The following is a 22,792-nucleotide window of genomic DNA, read 5'->3' as shown; positions in this document are numbered from 1 at the left end:
AGTTTCATATTCGAGATTCAACAGACATTCATATTCGTACCTCCGTTCAGGCTCCGCGTCATATTTAGGGACCGGGGTAAAAGAGTTGACAGTCCGAATGTTTCTTCAATATCTTTGTCAGAAATGACCACAGAAACTTCAGACCAGTTTCACATTATTCTACTCCTAGCTGACCAAGTTGTCCAAGCTTTGGTTTGGTGATAAAGTTGATTATTGATTAACCCGTAGCCAACTTTATCACCAAACCAAAGCTTGGACAACTTGGTCAGCTAGTAGTAGAAGAATGTGCAACAAGTTTGAAGTTTCTATGTTCATTTTTGACAAAGATATTGAGAAAATACTGAAATATTGGTGTTTTTATTGATTTGTTGGCAATGGGTTAATCAATAATCAACCTTATCACCAAACCAACGGTTGGACAACTTGGTCTGCTAGGAGTAGAAGAATGTGAAACAGGTCTGAAGTTTCTGTGGTCATTTCTGACAAAGATATTGATGAAATACTGGAAAATGTGTGTTTTTATTGGCTATGGGTCAATCAATAATCAACTTTATCACCAAACCAAAGCTTGGACAACTTGGTCAGCTAGTAGTAGAAGAATGTGCAACAAGTTTAAAGTTTCTATGTTCATTTTGTACAAAAATATTGAGGAAATACAGAAATATTGGTGTTTTTATTGACTTATTGGCTATGGATTAATCAATAATCAACTTGGTCACCAAACCAAAGCTTGGACAACTTGGTCTGCTAGTATTAGAAGAATGTGCAACAAGTTTGAAGTTTCTATGTTCATTTTTGAGAAAGATATTGAGGAAACAGAAATATTGGTATTTGTATTGATTTATTGGCTATGGGTTACATTTAGTCATTTAGCAGACACTCTTATCCAGAGCGACTTACAGTAATCAACTTTATCACCAAACCAAAGCTTGGACAACTTGGTCAGCTAGTAGTAGAATAATGTGAAACAGGTGTGACGTTTCTGTGGTCATTTATGACAAAGATATTGAGGAAACACTGAAATATTGGTGTTTTTATTGATTTGTTGGCTATAGGTTAATCAACAATCAACTTTATCACCAAACCAAAGCTTGGACAACTTGGTCTGCTAGTAGTAGAAGAATGTGCAACAAGTTTGAAGTTTCTATGTTCATTTTTGACAAAGATATTGAGGAAACACTGATTTATTGGCTATGGGTTAATCAATAATCAACTTTATCACCAAACCAAAGCTTGGACAACTCGGTCAGCTAGTAGTAGAAGAATGTGCAACAAGTTTGAAGTTTCTATGTTCATTTTTGACAAAGATATTGAGAAAATACAGAAATATTGGTGTTTTTATTGATTTATTGGCTATGGGTTAATCAATAATCAACATTATCACCAAACCAAATGTTGGACAAATTGGTCAGTCAGTAGTAGAAGAATGTGCAACAAGTTTGAAGTTTGTATGGTCGATTTTGACAAAGATATTGAAGAAACATTCTGACTGTCTACTCTTTTACCCCGGTCCCTAAATATGACGCAGCGCCTGAACGGAGGTACGAATATGAATGTCTGTTGAATCTCGAATATGAAACTGATTTCACCTCGGTTTGCTTCACAACGTTCAAACTTATTCTCCCGCATTGTATTTAAGCACTTAGCTTTGTTAGATGATGCAGTTTAGCTTCCACACTGCCTCTTTTGTGTGACTCACACATTTTTGAAATTCATTTCAGCTTTCAGCTTGCGGGTATTTTCTAATTCTGTAGCCTCTGTCAATAACTGTCTCTGGAGTGGGGGGTGGGGGCTTCATATCCAACAAATTACACCCCTGAACTTTTAAAACAGATCTAATGGCCTACTACAATTGTAAATATCCTATGGCTTCTTCTCCAATTGGGCCTCGATACACTGCAATCTAATATTTTCTGCCCATTCTGCACAGTTTTAAGGGACTTTCCACACCAGCACCCTTTGCCCAGTTCCCCTATTCTGCCCTACTACATGTGCTTTCCAACACCAGTTACAATCAACCCTGGGCAGGGGCGGCGGCAGAGAATTTTTTATGCAGGTGTTGAGGGGGTGCTAGCAGTCACAGAGCCAGAAGGGTGGCCGGGGTGGCACTGGACCCCCGTGATATCGGACTGGCCACCCCAGGTGCCACCCCAAAATGTAATTCGCTATCCCTGGCAATTGGATGCTGATTGACATTAATTTATCTTGTTAAAAGAAGCGTTTCTTTTGACATCTGGCAGCGCATTTTTTCAATCAAGAATATTTCCACAGTTCACCAGTCAAATCACTACGCCAGCGTAGGGGTGTCATGATACCAAAAATTCAGTAGTCGGTGCCAATACCAGTAAAATAACACGATTCTCGATGCTGATTTCGATACCACGTAAAAAAGATTTTTTAAGATTCCATGTACTTGAACTTCTTTATTAACCCGTAAAGGAGTAGCGTCGCACATATGTGATCGTTCGAATGCGGGTCTCACATATGCGATTTCAAACATTCCAACTGAATATTTTCCGATTGACAAAAACTATGCGACAAACGCTTTAGTATGGCTTCAAAATGTACAAATGAGAAGGCTAATTCAACCAATCCGTCCGACTCCGTCCGTCCGTAACGGAGTCGGAGAAGTATAATTCCGCATTAACAAGTAACACTAGCATGGTAGTAGAATTGCTACGAGTATTATGCTAGCTAATTTAGCCAGGAAGCTAACGAAAGCTAGCTAGCTACTGTACCGTTTCGGATAAATAACTTGCGCTGTGTGGACCGTCGGAAATATTTAGAACTCGCACGTCTAAAATACTTGAAAAATATCAAAACAATACATAAAAACGTGCAATATAGCATAGAATAAAATAATAAAGTGCAATTAATGCTTATAGTGCAACAAATACTGGAACACTGAAGCGTATGCTGCACCCATCAGTTCTTGAACCGATGCTGCTAACACTGGCATCGTCGCTAACGGTGCCTACGGTGCTTCAAAAAAATGGGCATCGTCTGTGTTTTGACATTTTAGAACCGGAAGGTATCGGTAGTATCGGTTCTCGTGACATCCCTACGCCAGCGTCTGATACAGCGCCAGCGACGGAAGACAAGAGCATCATATTACAGTTATCGTTTTAAGGTTTAGCATTGGGGTTGAGGCTTCCTGAACAAAATGTTATGAAAGTTGAGTTGCTGGGCCGCAGAGCCCTAGAAAAAGATGCATATTGGCAATTTGGTTCCATAACAGATTCAGATAAGAGAAATGTATCTGTTTTTGTTTAGCACTTAGCACTACCTTAGTAGCTAACAGCGCAGTTCCTACTGTGGTGTAGTTGATTCAATTTCGTTTTTTTCATTTTCATTTATATAGCACACTTTTAAAACAACAACAGTATCATTTAGCCATTTGAAATCTATTGTAATGACCTGACTAGGTCAGAAAGGAACAATCGTCCAGGCATAAGATGAGGTTCCCGAATTGACGTTTATTAACCACAGGGTACACAGGCTACTAGTAAGCCAAACAGCTGGTTGGCCCTAGCCCACGCCAAATGAAAGAAAGGTAGCCCACAAAACAATAGTGACCGTCTCTTGTGAAACCCAGACGTAACAGAAAGAACAGACACTAAACCTGGTCTTAACTTCGAATGCGCCAACCCCCCTCCATGCCCCATCGCCAACCATCAGGATGCCCGACATCCGAACATTCCGGGCATTCCCGTGATTGGCACACAGCAGGTTGATTGGTATGTCGGACCCCGCGAACACTACTGGTAAACAACCAACTAACAGCCTAACATATAACACACGTCTTTCTGTGTGGGGGCCACACTATTTTTGTACTTTAACTGCTAAGATTCCTTGATGAGATGCCTTATCAATCTATTAACGTTACAAAAGATTAACACTGCAGTCAGATAGCTACCCTGTTTGCTATTGTATAATGCCTGTTTGAAATAAGTATTTCAGAGTAGGGCTAGCCATGATCTAGTAACTTAAAGGCTGGTAGTTGATTGAAGATAATAATGGGGATATGTTTAAGATTGAGATTGGACTCAAATGTGGGTAATTGAATGTGTAGGCCTACGTGTTATTTTTTGCTTAGGGTTCACTTCAAACATTAAAAGAAAGGGTGAGATAGCAGACTTCAAAAAGCTCCAAGACAGATGGAGTAGAGCATCATTTTCGGGCTTTACCCTTTGGTTTTATAAGGTTCAACGTTTAGCCTACAAAGACTTAAATGTCTTTGTAGAATTTGGCATGAAAGAGTGTAGCCATGCAAGCAAAGATGCCAGGTTGGTTAGAATTGTGAAATGTTTATTGTAGGCCAACAGAATCGAGTATTCACCCATGTAATAATTAATTTAGCTCGATAAAAATATTGAACTAAGTTTTCTTGTGATCCCATAAACGTACTGTTGAAAGCTACATATTAGCTCTTTTTCCGTGGCACACTGCAAAAGTTGGAAAAATTATACTCATGTGACACACCACCACATCCAAATCCGTCCGAGTGCAGTAGACTAGCCAACATTTTTTTTTTAAGAAAAATGAATATATCGTCATTTACACCGTTACCATCCTTGCTTAAAAATTATATTGTGATATAAATGTTAGGCCATACTGCCCAGCCCCATTACAGCATTTGTATTTCTTTAGAAGTAACTTAAGTAATTGATTATGGGTCAAGTCCTCATATAGCCTAGCATGATAGCTAGAAATATTGACTGGGTTGGTTAAAGGCTACAGAGGTAGTGACCAATGGCAGGTTAATTGATCTTTCTCTCCCGAAATGGCTGCCGTCAACTCACGTTGTTGTAGTGTTTCTTGACGATGGGCTCGTAGAAGCCGATGGCCTCTTTATACTTGTTCTCCTGCATGAAGAGCACGTGGGCCACGTTAAGATTCCATGTGTCGTGCTCGTTGCAGAACTCCACTGATTTACGGAAGATCTTCTCCACCACGTGGTAGTTCTCCCTGTTCCAGTAGATCTTGGCCTGAGCCATGAGGACTGGGATATACCTGCAGATGTGCACATTAACACAAAAATTTGCTCAATGTACCGTGAATCAGAAAGAAGAGTAGGCAAAACAAGTCAGCCATGTGTACGCTAACACAAGTTTTAGTTTGCAACAAACTAAAAGCTTCGTTTTTCTACTCACTTCTCCAATATCTCGTCATAGTCTTGCAGAACCTTTTTTAAGGCTTCATCGTCACGAGCTAGCCGGGCTTCCTGCACCTTAGAATATTTTTTTAAATAACAATCAGGGCCGGATGAAACCTAATGCTTTTTTAAACATAGTCCGAAATGTTTCATCTTTGATGTTTCCATGTGTGTACTACCGTATTTCTTCGAATAAACGCAGCGGCATTTATTACACAATGACAATTTTGGGTGCAGCGTTTATTCGAGGGTGGCATTTAATTAGTAAGAGATTTAGAGAATTGCAGCTGCGGTGCGGCCATAGACAAACAAAGAATAGACAAGGAGGTCAAACACAAAGCAGTCTAAAATGAAGCCCCGCGTGTCTACATTGTGTAGAAATCAGAAGCAGCATGCCGAAACTTTCTTACACTTTAGCTTTCTAACAGAAAGCAGTGCAGAAAGCACTCACCAGCAGCAACAGATCTGTGGCACGCGAACTTGGGGTTGATGAAAGGCGAATTTGCCAGTGGTGACATTAGCTACCTCGCTATATTGTAGGCTACAATTGTCGAAATTACATTATAACTAGAGAGGGTACAATTTCTGGGGAAATTGTAGGGTGTGCTTGCTTGCGTCGGTTGCACAGGGTCCGTTTTTGAATGACATTTTTACAACTGATTTCTGTATATTTTATATGAAAATGCATACTTATTATTTGTAAAGATTAAATAGATTTAAAAGCATTTTTTCTTTGCTGCTCATTTACAACTGAAAATACGAGTGAAGTGTAGAATGAAATAGATGTCTTCTCATTTCCCCTGCAAGAGGCAGCCTCATCGTTGAATCAAAACGGATAAATTTCGTCAGACCGGTGTAAAAATTGACCTAATCTCTATGACTTAAACGTCATTGTAAGTTTTTCCCTTCTCGTGATATTTTCAGGCATGTAGCCTGAATGCATTGCATTCATTCATTAATAAAGAACCCACTTTGAAGATTATTCTACGTTACCCGGCAGTAGAAGATGGAATCGCGATTCAAACAGTACCATCTGCTAACTGAAAATATGCCCCCCAAAACGTAAATTAGCTTGACATTTATTTAGTGGAAAATCGCTCATTCATAAAAAGCTCGCGGATAGCGATCATTGTCAGTAACAACGCAAAATGCGATATAGCCCTGTGTGGAGAAGCTGCCCCGGTAAATTGTACTACTACAGTACAGTAGACTACTGCTGTGTTCGTCTTGGTAGCGATTGCGTTGGTTGAATTGGATTTAACGTTCCGTTGTACGGTTTAGGCTGAAATTAATTATTTTCATGAACAGATTGACAACATTTAGGCTGTGGCAATGAAGTTCAGGTTAGTAGACTTTTGATTTAAGTAAGGGGAGTGCCGAACGTGTTCTGTCGCCGTTTGACTTCCTAAACAGCTGTGTACTGTAGATGTTTTTGTAGTGTGTCTCGCGTAAGCTACAGCGTTGCAGTGAGCTACACTGGTTTGAAACCACAGGTAATGGTAATTTCACCAACAAATCGTTTACTAATGTCAGAATAAATCCTACAACGAAAATGTATATGTGAGGAATGTTTATTTTAACGATTGAAAACAGATAACGCTACATCATAGACCACTGTAGTATGTGTTGCCCGGGCAACACAGGCTAATGTCATGATGCTAATACTTCAGTGAAATAGTAGACTACTGTTTCCGAAAGTAGATGTACTTCCTTAATAATATCAGCTTATACTGTACATTACACATGACAATTGTGTGTCATATCACAAAGTAAAATTAGTAAATAGTTATCACCCTAGCCTCTTTGCTTGTGGCGTTTCTGCAGCTGCCTTGCAGTAAAGCTATAGTTAGCCTAGCTATCCCCCAAGTTAACAGATGCGAAACGAATGTTCTGCCAAAGGTAGTCACGCGTGTTTTCGTGACGTAGTGACGTTAGTAACGTCAGTGACTGTGGCTAGCAAATTAGCCACCGTTAGCTTCACTTTTCGCCACAAAAACTTAGCTTAAGCCTAAACCATGCAACGGAACGTAAATTCCAATAGAAGCAACTCAATCGCTATCAAGACAAAACTTTTGACACCTACGTTGTCTATGTAGGCCAAATATTGACTGAGTTTTAGGGGGGCAAAAAAAAATAAAAAAAATAATAATATATATGTGAGAGAACAAAGGTTGTGCTCTCGCCGAAGGCTTGAGCACACCCAATAATGTATAATTTGTTTTCAACCAATGTCATAATTTTGAATTATATAATTGCATTCAGTATTATTTACCCTCGTGCTGCCTTCGGGTCACATGACCCAAAGGTTCATAACGAACCATCGTTGTGTTTACCCAATTTTACCCATTACAAAAACTAATAAAAATAATTTTCTTTTAACCTTCGCAATGGGGGGGGTCTTAGACAGCCATACGGTTAAAAGAAAATGCTTCACTTTGTTTTTGTATGCGGTAAAGTTGTCGCAATACGAAGGTGGGTCACAACTCTTATCAAATAAAGTCACTTAACCCTTGTGTTATCTAGAACCCGAAGATAACACAAGGGTTAAGTGACTTTATTTTGAAGGCCTTTTGGAACGCTCGTAAGTGAGAGAGTCGACAAGCTAACAGCAAGCGAAGCACACGGACAATTTAATGCTCCGATAAAAGTTTATGGTTGTTATCGGATGTTAGCGATCTAAGGAAACTATTATTATTATTATTAACTAAACTATATTCCCTTGTGTACAGCATGCAGCCAACGAGGTATGTTGTTTTGTGTCTGTATTTTACATTGGTGAACGTTATTTATATGCTGCGCATGTCATTGTATGTTCATAGTAAGCTAATGTGGTATTTATTTACTTGTTATACTGTGGGTTTAGTTTCACGGTGGATTTGGAGAAGAAGCTTCAAAGCTGTAGCAAGAAAGCCATTTGTGTCTGCCAGTGCTTCGAGGGAATTATAAAAAACTTGTGATTTACTTGTGTGATAAATACTGTGTTTTAATTTAACCAATTAGATAAGCGTTTTCAGATTTTTTTGGTGCGGCGTTTAATCGAGGGCAACGTTTATTTGAGGGCGGCGTTTAATCGAAGAAATACGGTATTTGTCTAAAATCACTGCTAATGGGAATCCAAACACAAAAAGTCACTTTGAACTTGTCTACAGTTACAGGAGGCAAATGCTCCCAAAACACATACTGGAAAAAACTTTTTTAATTTTTTTGAAATGCATGCTCAGAACACATTTGGCATCCCCATCCTCCATAGTAAAATCTTATGAGACTTCAAATACGCCAAGAAGTTTTCTTACCATAGAACATAGTATGCTTGAGTAGGAACTATTGAGAACAAATCTTCATTGCGAACACTGCCTTCATGCACACAGCAAGATTCTTATTGGTGACTTAAAAATTCATTTTGGAGCTAAGGTATCCCTTATAATAATGAGTGTGTCTAGCCAGAAAAAGATGGAAAAATTTAACCTGTTTTCCGAGCTTGCGCAATTGTTCTGTGAGCTTGGCGTTCATCTCGTCAAACTTCCTAAAGGCCTGTATTGGTTAAACACGAGAAGCACATGTGATTCTTAAATGGAGAATGATTCTCAAGTATAATCAAATTGAATGGCTTCAAATTTCTTGACAGAAAATACACAGTTCTTGTCGGATAAAACTAGCCCCAAATTGCCTATGAATGAATGGCATTGGGACGAAAAAAACGTAAACATAAACTTGTGTGTCTGTTTTAGTTCATGTGTGTGTGTGTGTATTACCTCTTCTGGGGCTGTCTGGCAGGTCAACATGGCGTCTAAAAACTCATACAAATACTGAAATGACAAACAATACACCATATGAACCATCTATTAACACAGACTTTCTTGCTCCATCCAATACCACTAAGCAGTGAAGGGTGAAAAATTAAGAATTGTTTGAGGAAAACTATCTAAGGTTAGATATTAAAAAAGGAAGAATGATCAAATACAAGATACGTGTACTTCATACCGGTGAGAGGAACTTGTAGGTGAGGTGAGGGTTTTCGGCCAGCACATCGGCAGCTAAGTCAAAGTACTAATAGAGGGAGGGATGAAGAAAGAACAGGGGGGTAAGAGAGAAATAGGCACAGGGAGAACACAGAGAACCCAACAGAGACAGTAATACAATTTTAACTAGAGAGGGTACAATTTCTGGGAAAATTGGGTGCTTGCTTGCGTCGGTTGCACAGGGGTCCGTTTTTGAATGACATTTTTACAACTGATATTTCTGTATATTTTATATAAAAATGCATACTTATTATTTATAAAGATTACATAGTTTACAACTGAAAATACGAGTGAAGTGTCGAATGAAATGGATGTCTTCTCATTTCCCCTGCAAGAGGCAGCCTCATCGTTGAATCAAAACGAATAAATTTGGCAGACCGGTGTAAAAATTGAACTAATCCTAGTCCTTTTAAGTTTTTACCTTCTCGTGATATTTTCAGGCATTTAGCCTACTCATTGCATTCATTCATTAATAAGGAACACCCTTTGAAGATTATTCTACGACGTTACCGGCAGTAGAAGATGGAATCGCGATTCAAACAGTACCATCTGCTAACTGAAAATATGCCCCCCAAAACGTACATAAGCTTGACATTTATTTAGTGGAAAATCGTTCATTCATAAAAAGCTCACTGGTAGCGATCATTGTCAGTAACAACGCAAAATGCGATATAGCCCTGTGTGAAGCTGCCCCGGTAAATTGTACTACAGTACAGTACTAGACTACTGCTGTGTTTGTCTTGGTAGCGATTGCGTTGGTTGGATTGGATTTAACGTTCCGTTGTACGGTTTAGGCTGAAATTAATTATTTTCATGAACAGATTTACAAAGTTTAGGCTGTGGCAATGAAGTTCAGGTTAGTAGTTAGATAGACTTTTGATTTAAGTAAGGGGAGTGCCGAACATGTTCTGTCGCCGTTTGACTTCCTAAACAGCTGTTTAGTGTAGATGTTTTTGTACAGTAGTGTGTCTCGCGTAAGCTACAGCGTTGCAGTGAGCTACACTGGTTTGAAACCACAGGTAATGGTAATTTCACCAACAAATCGTTTTCTAATGTCAGAATAAATCCTACAACGAAAATGTATATGTGAGGAATGTTTATTTTAACGATTGAAAACAGATAACGCTACATCATAGACCACTGTAGTATGTGTTGCCCGGGCAACACAGGCTAATGTCATGATGCTAATACTTCAGTGAAATAGTAGACTACTGTTTCCGAAAGTAGATGTACTTCCTTAATAATATCAGCTTATATTGTACATTACACATCACAATTGTGTGTCATATCACAAAGTAAAATGAGTAAATAGTTATCACCCTGGCCTCTTTTCTTGTGGCGTTTCTGCAGCTGCCTTGCAGTAAAGCTATAGTTAGCCTAGCTATCCCCCAAGTTAACAGATGCTAAACGAATGTTCTGGCAAAGGTAGTCACGCGTGTTTTCGTGACGTTAGTGACGCAGTGACGTTAGTAACGTCAGTAACTGTGGCTAGCAAATTAGCCACCGTTAGCTTCACTTTTCGCCACAAAAACTTAACTTAAGCCTAAACCATGCAAAGGAACGTAAATTCCAATAGAAGCAACTCAATCGCTACCAAGACGAAACTTTTGACACCTACGTTGTCTATGTAGGCCAAATATTGACAGAGTTTTAGGGGGGCAAAAAAAAATAAAAAATAATAATAATAATAATATATATGTGAGAGAACAAAGGTTGTGCTCTCGCCGAAGGCTTGAGCACACCCAATAATATATATGTGAGAGAACAAAGGTTGTGCCCTTCTCGAAGGCAAAGCACACCCAATTAAAACTCACACTGGTGCCAAAAGCACAAGGCCACTCCACCAGTGATCCTTTAAACTCCAATGCCACAGGGAGAGGGCAAAGCCCACTGCAAATCTCTAGCTCACAGCATGGGCTCTCGTAACAACTTGGTAAAACAGCATGCAGAAATACTATGTGGGACACCCCACTATCTCAATAATGGTGGATTCCAACATGACAATGCAAGCCACTTCAAACATCTGTAAAGGTCATGGAAATACAATCTGGGTCACGATCGTACACAATCAACACAACGTGTTCACGTTAGAGAAGGTGGAGTCGGAGGCTGATGGAGGATCAGATTCGATTTCCCTGGGATAGGTCACTGAGGTAGTCAAACAACTCCACAGTGGCAAAGCCCCGAGAATTGATGAGATCCGACCAGAAATGCTGAAAGCTTTGGATGTGGAGGGGGTGTCGTGGATGACAAGTAGGGTTGGGTATCGTTTGGATTTTTAGGATTTCGATGCCGAACCTGTACTTTTAAAACGATTACGATTACGATTCTTGAAAAAGTGAAATGACATCAAAGAAAGGCTCTTTTGTAGTTTTTTTTTTATTGAAAATTATTTAATTTAACAATATATTAACTTTTTAAAGTAGCCTACTTAAATATATAATAAGTATTCAAACTTTATCAGTTCTTATGCAGAAAAATGACCATATTTGCTTTCTCTTGCAAGATACAACACCTCTTCCTGACTTTTGACATGTCCTGCACAGGAGAAAACTCTCTCAGTTGTCCCGGGACCAGGGACTGATGTCCGCAAGCTGTCGAACATGGTGCATCCCTCTGCTTTAAGAAGTATCCCGTGTGTCGCCGCATGTTTTAATACATTTGACGTGCTTCCCCCTTTGCACGTAATCGTTTTGAAACATTTGTTGCATTTTGTGATGTCCGAATCCTTGGCTGTGAAATACTCGACCGCCTCGCTTTAGGCATTTTAAATGCATTAAAAGCTAGCTAGCTAATGATAGACTAGCAGAGCCAGTGTAATATGTTTACTAGCGATCACATGCAGTGAATGGTTAATATGCTTTTACGTCCGTTTTGGTGAGCCCAGAGGGAAAATATGGCATTTTAAAAGTAGCCTACATTTAAGGTAGCTAGCTAATGGTAGACTACAGAGAAAGTGTGATATTTTTACGTCCGTTTTGGAGTGACAGAGGGAAAATATTTCAGTCGACACATTAAGTGGAACCGAAATGAGGAACCGAAATTTGAGTTCTAATCTGGTCCGATTCCTACCAGTTGCGTAGGAACCGGGTTTCGGTACCCAACCCTAATGACATGCCTCTTCAACATCGCATGGAAGTCTGGGACAGCGCCTAAGGAGTGGCAGAATGGGGTGATGGTTCCCCATTTTAAAAAGGGCGACCAGAGAGTGTGTGCCAACTACAGGGGTATCACACTTCTCAGCCTCCCTGGTAAAGTTTACTGTAAGGTGCTGGAGAGGAGGGTTCGGCCGATTGTCGAACATCGGATTGAAGAGGAACAATGCAGGTTCCGCTCTGGTCGTGGAACGACGGACCAGATCTTCACTGTCGCAAGGATCCTGGATGGGGCCTGGGAGTATGCCCATTTGGTCTACATGTGTTTTGTGGATTGGAAGGAGTATAACCGGCTCCGCCGGGAGATATTGTGGGAGGTGCTGCGGGAGTACGGGGTGAGGGGGGCCCTTCTTAAGGCAATCCAATCCCTGTACACCCAAAGCAAGAGCTGTGTTGTCTCGGCACAAAGTCAAATTCGTTCCATGTGGGGGTTGGTCTGCGCCAGGGCTGTGCTTTGTCACCAATCCTGTTTGTGATATTCATAGACAGGATATCGAGGCGTAGTCAGGGTGGGGAAGGGTTGCGGTTCGGTGGGCTGGGGATTTTATCAATGCTTTTTGCGGATGATCTGGTCTTCCTGTCATCATCGGTCTGTGACCGCTGGCACTAACTGGATAGTTTCGCAGTCGAGTGTGAGGCGGATGGGATGAGGATCAGCACCTCTAAATCTGGTCATGGTTTTCAGCAGGAAACCGATGGAGTGCTTACTCCGGGTAGGGAATGAGTGTTTACCCCAAGTGAAGGGGTTCAAGTACCTCAGGGTCTTGTTCGCGAGTGAGAGGGAAATGGAGCGTGAGGTTGGCCGGAGAATCGGGGCAGAATTGCATTCGCTCTATCGCACCGTTGTCACGAAAAGAGAGCAAAGCCGGAAGCCAAAGCACTCGATCTACCGGTCAATTTTCGTTCCTACCCTCACCTATGGTCATGAAAGTTGGGTCATGACCGAAAGAACGAGGTCGCGAGTACAAGCGGCTGAAATAGGTTTCCTCGGGAGGGCGGGCATCGTCCTTAGAGATAGGGTGAGGAGTTCAGTCATCTGTGAGGAGCTCGGAGTAGAGCCGCTGCTCCTTTGCGTCGGAAAGTAAGGATGCCCCCTGGGCGCCTCCCTAGGGAGGTGGATGGAGGTGTGTCCATCCATCGTCAACCGCAGATAAGCGGTTGACGATGGATAGACGGATGAATGGACGTTAGAGAAGTACACAGAGCAACAGTTAAAGTCCCATTAGAGTATGGCTACCTCGTATCGGCAGTAGAGCAGCAGCAGGTTTCCAAAGGTGACAGGGGGAAAAGGGATTTGCTGCAGCAGGAAGGCCAGCTTCTCAAAGCCCTCTGACGGCTTCTTATCCATGTTCATCAGCGCCTGGTTGTGCAGGGTCACCGGGTCCAGCTCCTGTCCATACACACAGACATGTTCTATCTAACACACACTATATACACAATACTTATACTTATACATGCGTGTAGCACTGGCGTATCGAAGGGGTGGCAGAGAATTACTTGCCACGTAGTAGGATAGCATGTTGCTGTATTATTAAAAAAAACACACACCTAAGGCTGAGGAGGATAGAGAAATGGGCGAGGTCGCGCACACACACACACGGTACCTCGTCTGATCTGGGGGGCATGTCCGTCAATGCTTCTTGTGCGCCGTCATCTGGAGAGATTTCAATATCAGGACAAAGTCAGAGTCACGTTCAAAGTCAGACCGTGTTATTTGGTCAATCATAGTCTGTATATACTTTGCTTTATACAGCAGTGTTTCCCACACATAGACTAATTCATGGTGGTGCATCACAGAATCAACACCGGCCGCCACATATTGCGTTTTGTTATAATCTTTTACATTTTGTTATGCTATTTAAAACACGCAGCGTATTCGTTCAGCTGCATTTCCTTTCTCTGCTCTCCCTGTCTCTCGGTCACTCACGCGTCTCTCTCACGTACACACACAGTCCCAACGTCAGCAGACGTTAGCAAAGACACATAGATCCGCCATTCTCGACAGACAGCGATATCAGCGAGCCCTCAGCATTAGTACCATAGCTAAAAGTTTTCGCTAGGTACATATGAACATGTCTTTATCTGCTAGACAAGTGGGTTCCTCTTCGTTCTTCGTTCCCGGTAAATTGTAAAGCTAGCTAACTAGAGAGCGTATAGTGTCTTGCTGAGTGAACACTGGGACCGCCATATTGACTGCGAGTAATCAAGGCTGTTGTTTATATTGCATTTAGCTAAAACTTGTCTCACAGGTAGAGCTTAAGGGCAGCAGTTAGATAACTTGTATATACTGGTCAAAGAGTAGCTAGCAAGTGAGTCAGTTTCGGTTTCAGGGTACTCGAGCCGCCTTTTGTTTGACAGTAATTGGGGCCGTTGTATCTGGGCATTAGCATATTTAACCCTCGTGCTGCCTTCGAGTCACATGACCCAAAGGTTCATAACGAACCATCGTTGTGTTTACCCAATACAAAAACAAATAAAAATAATTTTCTTTTAACCATTCCAATGTGGGGGGTCTGAGACAGCCCGACAGTTAAAATAAAATGCTTCACTTTGTTTTTGTATGAGGTAAATTTGTCGCAATACGACGGTGGGTCACAATGACTGATGGGTCAGAATGACCCGAAGATAACACAAGGGTTAAGGCGCCTAGCACTGCAGAGGCAGCCTCGTCTGGCAGCCTCGGCGCACAAAGACTCGGTCGAACAAAGACAGGGAGTCTACCTGCGGGAGTCGTCCGAGGATGGCCGAAGAGGCGGATCACCTCTTCTGATAAGCATCACCCTATTTATATTCTATTCTACCTAGAACATATTCATAGCTAGCATGTGTTTCCTTAGAATTCCTGTTCATTACACTACCCGTAGACGTAAATATGTCACAAACTATATACGGTCAACTTCTAACCTTCACTACCTATCTAGATCTTCTCCACCTGTCCTCTCTCTTTCTGTAGGGCTCTGGAACTGCCAGTCTGCTGTGAACAAGGCAGACTTCATACATACGCCCTTGCACTGACAGAGACATGGATCCGCTCAGAGAACACTGCAACTCCAGCTGCTCTCTCCGTCAACCACTCCTTCACCCGCTCAACCGGGCGGGGTGGTGGGACAGGTTTGCTTCTTTCCCCACATATTAAATACACATCCACACCACTCTATGTTACTGCCAAATCATTTGAACACCATTATGTGATGCTAACTGATCCTATCAAAGCATGCTTAATTGTTCTTTATCGCCCACCAGGACCGCTAGCCGGCTTTGTGGAGGAGCTGGACATGCTCCTCATCATCCTCCCGGATGAAGGAACCCCGCTGATAATCCTCGGGGACTTCAACATCCACCTCCAAGGAACGCAGGCCGTCGACTTCTTGTCTCTCCTGACCTCCTTCGACCTGACGCTGCTGAGCACACCGGCGACCCACAAGGCAGGCAAACAGCTAGACCTCATCCTGACACGTAACTGTATCACTGACTTAACCTCTGTAACCCCACTGCACATTTCTGATTACTACTTTATCCAATTCTGTCTCTCTCCCTCCAACTCCTCCTACCTCCCCTCCCCTCGTAATTTTCCGGCGGAACCTCCGCTCCCTATCCCCCTCCCATTTCTCCTCTATTGTAACAGCCTCCCTCCCATTGATGAGTTCTCGTCCCACCCCACTAACACTGCCACCAACACCCTGTTAACCACTTTAATTGCATCACTTGACTCTCTCTGTCCCCTGTCAACCAGGCCTGCACGATCTTCTCCCTCCTGCCCGTGGCTTACGGATGTTATTCGTGAAGAACGGTCTACCCTTCGGGCAGCTGAGAGGAGATGGCACAAGTCCAAAGACGGTCTGGACCTTGATAAGTACCACTCCCTCCTTAAATCCTTCTCTTCTCACATAACTGGTGCTAAAACCCACTACTTTCTGAACAAAATTGACTCTGCTTCAAACCCCCACAAACCTTTCTCTACCTTCTCCACCCTTCTTAACCCACCTCCCCCACCCCCCCCCCCCCCTCCACCCTGACAGCAGACGACTTCCCCTCTGCCTTCAAACAGGCCTGTTACCCCTCTACTCAAAACACCCTCCCTTAACCATGCCGTCCTCCAGAACTACAGACCAGTATCATTGTTACCCTTCTTTTCAAAAACAATTGAACGTGCTGTATCTAACCAACTGTCAAACTTTCTCTCTCAGAACAACCTGCTTGACCCCAACCAATCGGGCTTCAAGACTGGCCACTCCACAGAGACTGCCCTCCAGTCTGCCAGAGCGGCTTCAAGGTCGTCCGTCATCATTCTGCTGGACCTTTCTGCAGCGTTTGATACGGTTAACCACCAGATCCTGCTCTCCAGACTTTCTGAGATGGGCATCACTGGCACTGCACTCCAGTGGATCTCATCCTACCTGTCGGGAAGATCCTACCAGGTCTCCTGGGGAGGCAAACTGTCAGGCCCTCGCTAGCTCTCCACTGGTGTCCCACAGGGCTCCGTCCTTGGACCCCTCCTCTTCTCTCTGTACACCACCTCACTTGGACCAATCATCACCTCCCATGGCTTCTCCTACCACTGCTACGCTGACGACACGCAGCTGTACCTGTCGTTCCCCCCGACCGATCCGGAGATCTCAGCTAGGATTGAGGCCTGCCTCACAGACATCTCCACCTGGATGACCAAGCACCACCTCCAGCTGAACCTCGCCAAAACAGAACTTATCATCATCCCAGCCAAACCCTCCATCTCCCATGATCTCTCAATCACCCTGGGATCGGCGACGGTGACCCCTTCATCCTCTGCCAGGAACCTTAGGGTTACCATGGATGACGAGCTCTCCCTCACAGCCCACATTGCTGCAGTCTCCCGGTCGTGTAGATTCACCCTCTACAACATCCAGAAGATCAGGAGATACCTGTCTGTGCACTCCACCCAGCTGCTAGTCCAAGCACTTGTCCTCTCCAAGTTGGACTACTGCAACTCGCTGCTCGCCGGTCACCCAGCATGCGCAACCCGCCCTCTTCAGAGGATTCAGAACGCAGCGGCCCGCCTTTTCTACAATCTACCCAGACGCTCCCATGTTACCCCGCTCCTCATCTCCCTCCACTGGCTACCCATCACGGCCCGCATAAGATTCAAGACCCTGGTACTGACCTTCCGAGCAGTGAACGGGACTGCACCCGACTACATCAAGTCTTTCCTGCAGCCTTACACCCCCACCCGCCACCTACGGTCTTCTTCAGACAACCGCCTGGTGGTCCCACCGCTCAAGAGCGCCCGGTCCCAACACAAGCTTTTCTGCTGTCTGGCCCCCCAGTGGTGGAACCAACTCCCCACCTCCATCAGAGACACTGACTGTCTCCCCACCTTCAAGAAAAGGCTCAAGACGCACTTGTTCCGGGAGTACAACGGTACTTAGGACTGGTTTGCTGGACCCAATGTTAGTTTCCTCAAGGATCACAATGACTCTTGCTTGTAACAGCTGCTGTGAAACGACAGCTTTCAAAAACATTCCCCGCTGTGACGTCCCAACGGGGCTCCATATTTTTTTGCTCTTTGTCACGCCCCGACATTTACCTACAGACCAGCCCACCGGTGTTCTGGCCCAGGCCAGGAACATAGGCTAAATGGAGGTTGCGTAGATCTCAGACACTAGTTTATCTGCGCGCGGCTCTGTGTAGCCTACTTCCACGGGAATTGAAAGAACAACGTTTTCCAAGTTTTTCTAAGGATATTGAAAATGGACCACGGTCGTCCAGGCTGTACAGGGAATGCTGACAGTCATAGTCTTCCCACGGAACCAAACACTCAACGGGCATGCCTGATGTTTGTCTATGAGAAGATCCCTGTGAAGTTCGACACTCATTTATTCATTTGCTCGAACCATTTCACCAAAGACAGTTTGAATGAAAACCTTGGACAATTTATAGAAGGATTTGCTAAGCCGCTGTTGCTGAAAAGAGGTGCTGTTCAAATGCTCATCACAAACGCAAGCTGTAAGTATGATTTTGTCGCTAACAGTTAGCCTATTAGCAATGCTAACGTTTGCTGTATCCAGCATAGGTAGAATGCTGTTTCTAAACACATCAACACACCTTACTTAGCAAATTACTCTAGCTGTAGTTGGCATTAGAAGGAAAGCTTCCGAAAAATACCCAGAAAACGAATAGCAGTCTAGCCTATTGCTAACGCCTGTCTCGATTATCTATTTGAAAGAACTGGAGAAAGGCAGGTGCTAGATACAGGATACGTTAGCATTGCTAATAACGGTTAGCGCCAAAATCATACTACAGCTTGCGGTTGTGATGAACATAAGGTCGGAACGCACCTCTTTTCAGCAACAGCTTCATAGCAAATCCTGCTTTACATTGTCCCAGGTTTTCAAACCCGTCCTTGGTGAAATGGTTCGCGCTAATGTGTCGAGGGTCAACCTGCACAGGAATCGTCTACGCTACGGTATAATCAGAATCAGAATGGGATTTATTCGCCATGAAAGTTTGCACAGACAAGGAATTTGCTTTGGCAGGAAGGTGCATACAATAAACATATACCTAAAATTTTAATATGTGGACTATCTATACTATACTATAGACAAACATCAGCCATGCCTGTCTAGTCAATGTTAGCTAGACTCTAGCTCATCTGCTTTTTATTAACGCTGATTTGCAAGGAATGCTAGATTGTAGGGAGTCAGGTGGCTGAGCGGTTAGAGAATTGGGCTAGTCACCAGGTTCGATTCCCGGCCATGCCACATGACGTTGTGTCCTTGGGCAAGGCACTTCACCCTACTTGCCTCGGGGGAATGTCCTTGTACTTACTGTAAGTCGCTCTGGATAAGAGCGTCTGCTAAATGACTAAATGTAAATGTAGATAGCGAAAATATCTACACTGTAGGCATGTAAACTAGTTTAGCTTGCTGACTCAAGAGCATAGGTAGAATGTTAGATGATTTAGCCTAGTTTATTGGCAATGGGGCTAACGTTATATCATGTTCCTGACTGTGTCTCATTCAAATAAATAACCTGTGTTGTCATGTACATCGACAATTCAAGGTGCATGTTTGTCCAGATCTATTTTTCAGCAAGATAGCTAGAGCTAACTGAAGGTGAGTTGAATCACGATAGTTTGTTTGCTAAGTTGTAGTGCTAACGTTACCCACCTAAGGCGATCCTGTTTGCTTCCACAACAGTTTTATGTAGTCAATCTGTTGAAAAATGTGTTGTGTAGACACAATAGATTTATTTGTTTGTTTTTATTTCAAGTCTCCACCTTCGTTGTTTCAGTGAGTGCTGTGGCCGTGTTGCGTCTTTGCTCCGCAGCTTCACTCGTTGTAAACCAACCAATCAGCGCGCAGGTCATCTATATATTCATGAGCATACCATAAAAGGAGAAAACCTAGCCTTTTTTCCCGGGAAAATTTCACTGGATGTATAAGGGGGCATACAACAGCACCTGGGGCATTTTCAGCTCAACCAATATTACCTACCCTATTCGGAGACCTTAAGGAACAGTGTGAAATACCCAAAAAAAACAATCACCCCTTTAAATTGTTGTACTCGCTGTGAAATATTTTTTACCGTTGCTTGCTTTTCTACAGGTACACTTGCACATATAGCTATTCATGTTGTTTAATTGTAACTTGTTTAACTACATGCTCTTATGGTTCTTCCCTTTGGCACTTATTTTGGTTGTTCACAATACGTGCTTCATGTTTTGGATACCCGCAATGTTTTTGGGGCTATCTTGTTGTTATTATCAGTGATCTATGCACTTTGTAAAGCTCTCTCTTGGAAGTCGCTTTGGATAAAAGCGTCTGCTAAATTAATAAATGTAACTACTACACTTCTGTAGTAGTGCAGTAACTACTACACCCCACAATTTCCCCAGAAATATTTTCAGGTTTCAACCAGTGCTGCTCAAGCAGACAGGGTCAGGGAGAGAAAGAGATAGATTCGTTAGGCATTGAAGAAAGAGTAAGAGAGGAGGACCGCATCCAACATGCTGCTGTGAGAGAGCCAGCTGAAGCAACGGGTGAGGTGGACAAACAGATGTAGAAACAGGCAGGTAAGAAAGCAGGTCTCAGGATAAGGGAACTCATTTATATTCTTCCGTTTCTGGCAGATATGACTTGAATGGGGTGTGAATTTTGTATAGAGTGTTAAATGTGTGTATTTTGGGTTGGGCGTGTGATTAATTTTTTATTAATATTATTTAATATAATAAAGTTCTGTGTAACAAATTATTAACGAAGGAATCAAGGCCGTAGCCATGGAGTTAACATTGGGGGGGACGAATTACATTTTTTATGATCATTTCGGACAGTGTGCGTGGTTGCCTGTCGTAGCGTAGGACATTTCTATATTTTTATATCAATATATTGGGGGGGACATTTTGACCAGATTTAAATATTGGGGGGGATTTATATTATGATTACGGCCTTGGGTCCGTGTACTTTGCGGCCAATGGATTTTAGTTTTGAAATAAGAAAACCAAAATCGGGAAACGAGCTGTTTCCCGACTACCATTTAGAAATAGGAAAACAAAAAACGGAAAACGACCCATTTTCCATTTTCTGTTTTGATAATAGAAAACGGAAAACAAAAAAACCACCCGTTATCTGATTTTCTTTGATGTGCTTAAACATGGAAATCGGGAATTAAAATGTATGTGTGGAAATCTTCTTTCTCAATTTTGCGTAGATTTTTGTGTTGTGACCCCGAAGTTGCTCCCACGAGCTTGACAGTCACATATTCAAGATGTCAGCAGAGGGCGCATAGCAGACCAGATGAATGATAAAATTGCTCGCAGAGCAATCGAGATTCAATGCAAAATTGGATTACATCGGACTGAAGCATGGTTCCAGAGTCTCATCAGCCACCTCACAAAATAAAGGTTCTACACCAAATTTTTATATTTTTCTAAGAAAGTCAGCGACGGGATATATTTTATAAATTATTTTAAAGTGAGTCTTTTGGGGAAATGGGCCATTTAATGAATATAAAATGTTTTTGTTTTTTTTATGGACAATGCAACCATATTCGGAACCTGTACACATTAGTTCGAATCGAACTGGCAACCTTCGGATTTCTAGCCCGATTCCCTCACCGCTCAGCCACCTGACTCCCATTTACTGTCAAATAAAGTACAATCATTAATAAAAACATTTGGTAAAGTTGGTAAGGGTCTTATTCTTACATTTAACAATGTGCTTTGAACTAACTGTAATAATGGTATCGGTATTGCTTTACAGATCTTGTTGTATTCTCTATAAGTACAGTTTAAATTATATTTGTCGAAGAAAGCTATATATTACAAAAGGTTACCAGACATCTATAACATCATTCACAAACACAATGCCCTTTTCATACCAATCATATTTAAACAATGATTTCCTATTGATTACAATGACCCTATTGTTCCATAAGGCTCAAATTTGTTAAGATAGAAATTTTTAGGCTCGAAATTTTTAAGCTCAAATTTTTGGGGGGGCTCAAATTTGAGCAACCTGAATTGCTGAGTCTTGAATTTTTGGGTCAGATTTTTTTTTTTCTTCATTGAAATATATGAATTTTCTGTTGTTTAAATTATTCAAAGTATTCAATGCCTTTTAAAATTCAAAACATTATGTCACTGATTTGCTTCCATACAAATGGCAGCGCGCCCTCTGCTGACATCCTGAATATGTGACTGTCAAGCTCGTGGGAGCAACTTCCGGGTCACAACACTAAAATCTATGCAAAATTGAGAAAGGAGATTTCCACACACTATTTTAATTCCCGATTTCCATGTTTAAGCACATCAAACAAAAACGGAAAATGGGTAGTTTTCCATTTTCCTATTTCTAAATGGTAGTCACCAAACAGCTCTTTTCCCGATTTTGGTTTTCTAATTTCAAAACGAAAATCCATTGGCCGCAAAGTACACGGACCGCCTTGGAAAGAATCATTTTGAACCCGCCCCCCCCCGTCTGACATGTAACAACCCCCCCACCACAAATTGCTTTCTAATCTGTGGGAAACACTGTACAGTATATGTCTATATATCACATAACTAGCAATGATAATCAGCTTCCAATCTTGAAAATCCATTCCCAGTCCTGAAACTCTGCGTGCACAGTAGTTTGCCACTTCATTAACCTTGTAAAACTCCTGAAAACGCCTAAACAGCATACCCAAAGTAAATTGAAAGCTGTTCTTGAACCATTTGGAGTACATGCATGTAAATGGTCTCTTTTGAAAGCTGACACTGAAGTTATTTCCCCTGTTGTCAGGACCCCTGTAAGTCCTACTGGTGTTGGGTAATAGAGGCTTGAACACAAGGAAATTTTCTAAGTCTGCCTAGATTTTGTTTTGAAAACAGAGGCCTGAAGAGGTCTAGAGGTGGTAGGTATTAGCTGGAAGACAGCATTGGACCACAGCTTGAAGCCTTACCCAATTCAACTCAAAACTCGAATATAATACCATGAAAAATGAATGTTATA

General features: G+C 42.3%; 1 protein-coding gene across 2 annotated transcripts in view; it reads right to left on the bottom strand.

Annotated features, from left to right (window-relative positions):
* The window catches only part of ift70 (intraflagellar transport 70), a 58,780-nt gene that overhangs the window by 5,185 nt on the left and 30,803 nt on the right, over positions 1 to 22,792 (bottom strand). The window contains exons 8-14 of one of the 2 annotated variants that reach the window (XM_067233040.1): positions 13,934 to 13,983; positions 13,567 to 13,719; positions 9,137 to 9,202; positions 8,908 to 8,961; positions 8,621 to 8,686; positions 5,154 to 5,230; positions 4,803 to 5,013 (exon numbers count right to left, since the gene is read on the bottom strand). In XM_067233040.1, the coding sequence (XP_067089141.1) occupies positions 4,803 to 5,013; positions 5,154 to 5,230; positions 8,621 to 8,686; positions 8,908 to 8,961; positions 9,137 to 9,202; positions 13,567 to 13,719; positions 13,934 to 13,983 (677 nt within the window). The remainder of the gene's footprint in view (positions 1 to 4,802; positions 5,014 to 5,153; positions 5,231 to 8,620; positions 8,687 to 8,907; positions 8,962 to 9,136; positions 9,203 to 13,566; positions 13,720 to 13,933; positions 13,984 to 22,792) is intronic. The other variant, XM_067233041.1, reaches the window with a different exon arrangement.

The sequence above is a fragment of the Osmerus mordax genome, chromosome 3 (assembly GCF_038355195.1).
Source record: "Osmerus mordax isolate fOsmMor3 chromosome 3, fOsmMor3.pri, whole genome shotgun sequence".
In the NCBI taxonomy this organism is placed as follows: domain Eukaryota; kingdom Metazoa; phylum Chordata; class Actinopteri; order Osmeriformes; family Osmeridae; genus Osmerus; species Osmerus mordax.
Note: the sequence above shows the minus strand (reverse complement) of the source record. Positions and strands in the feature narration are given on the sequence as shown.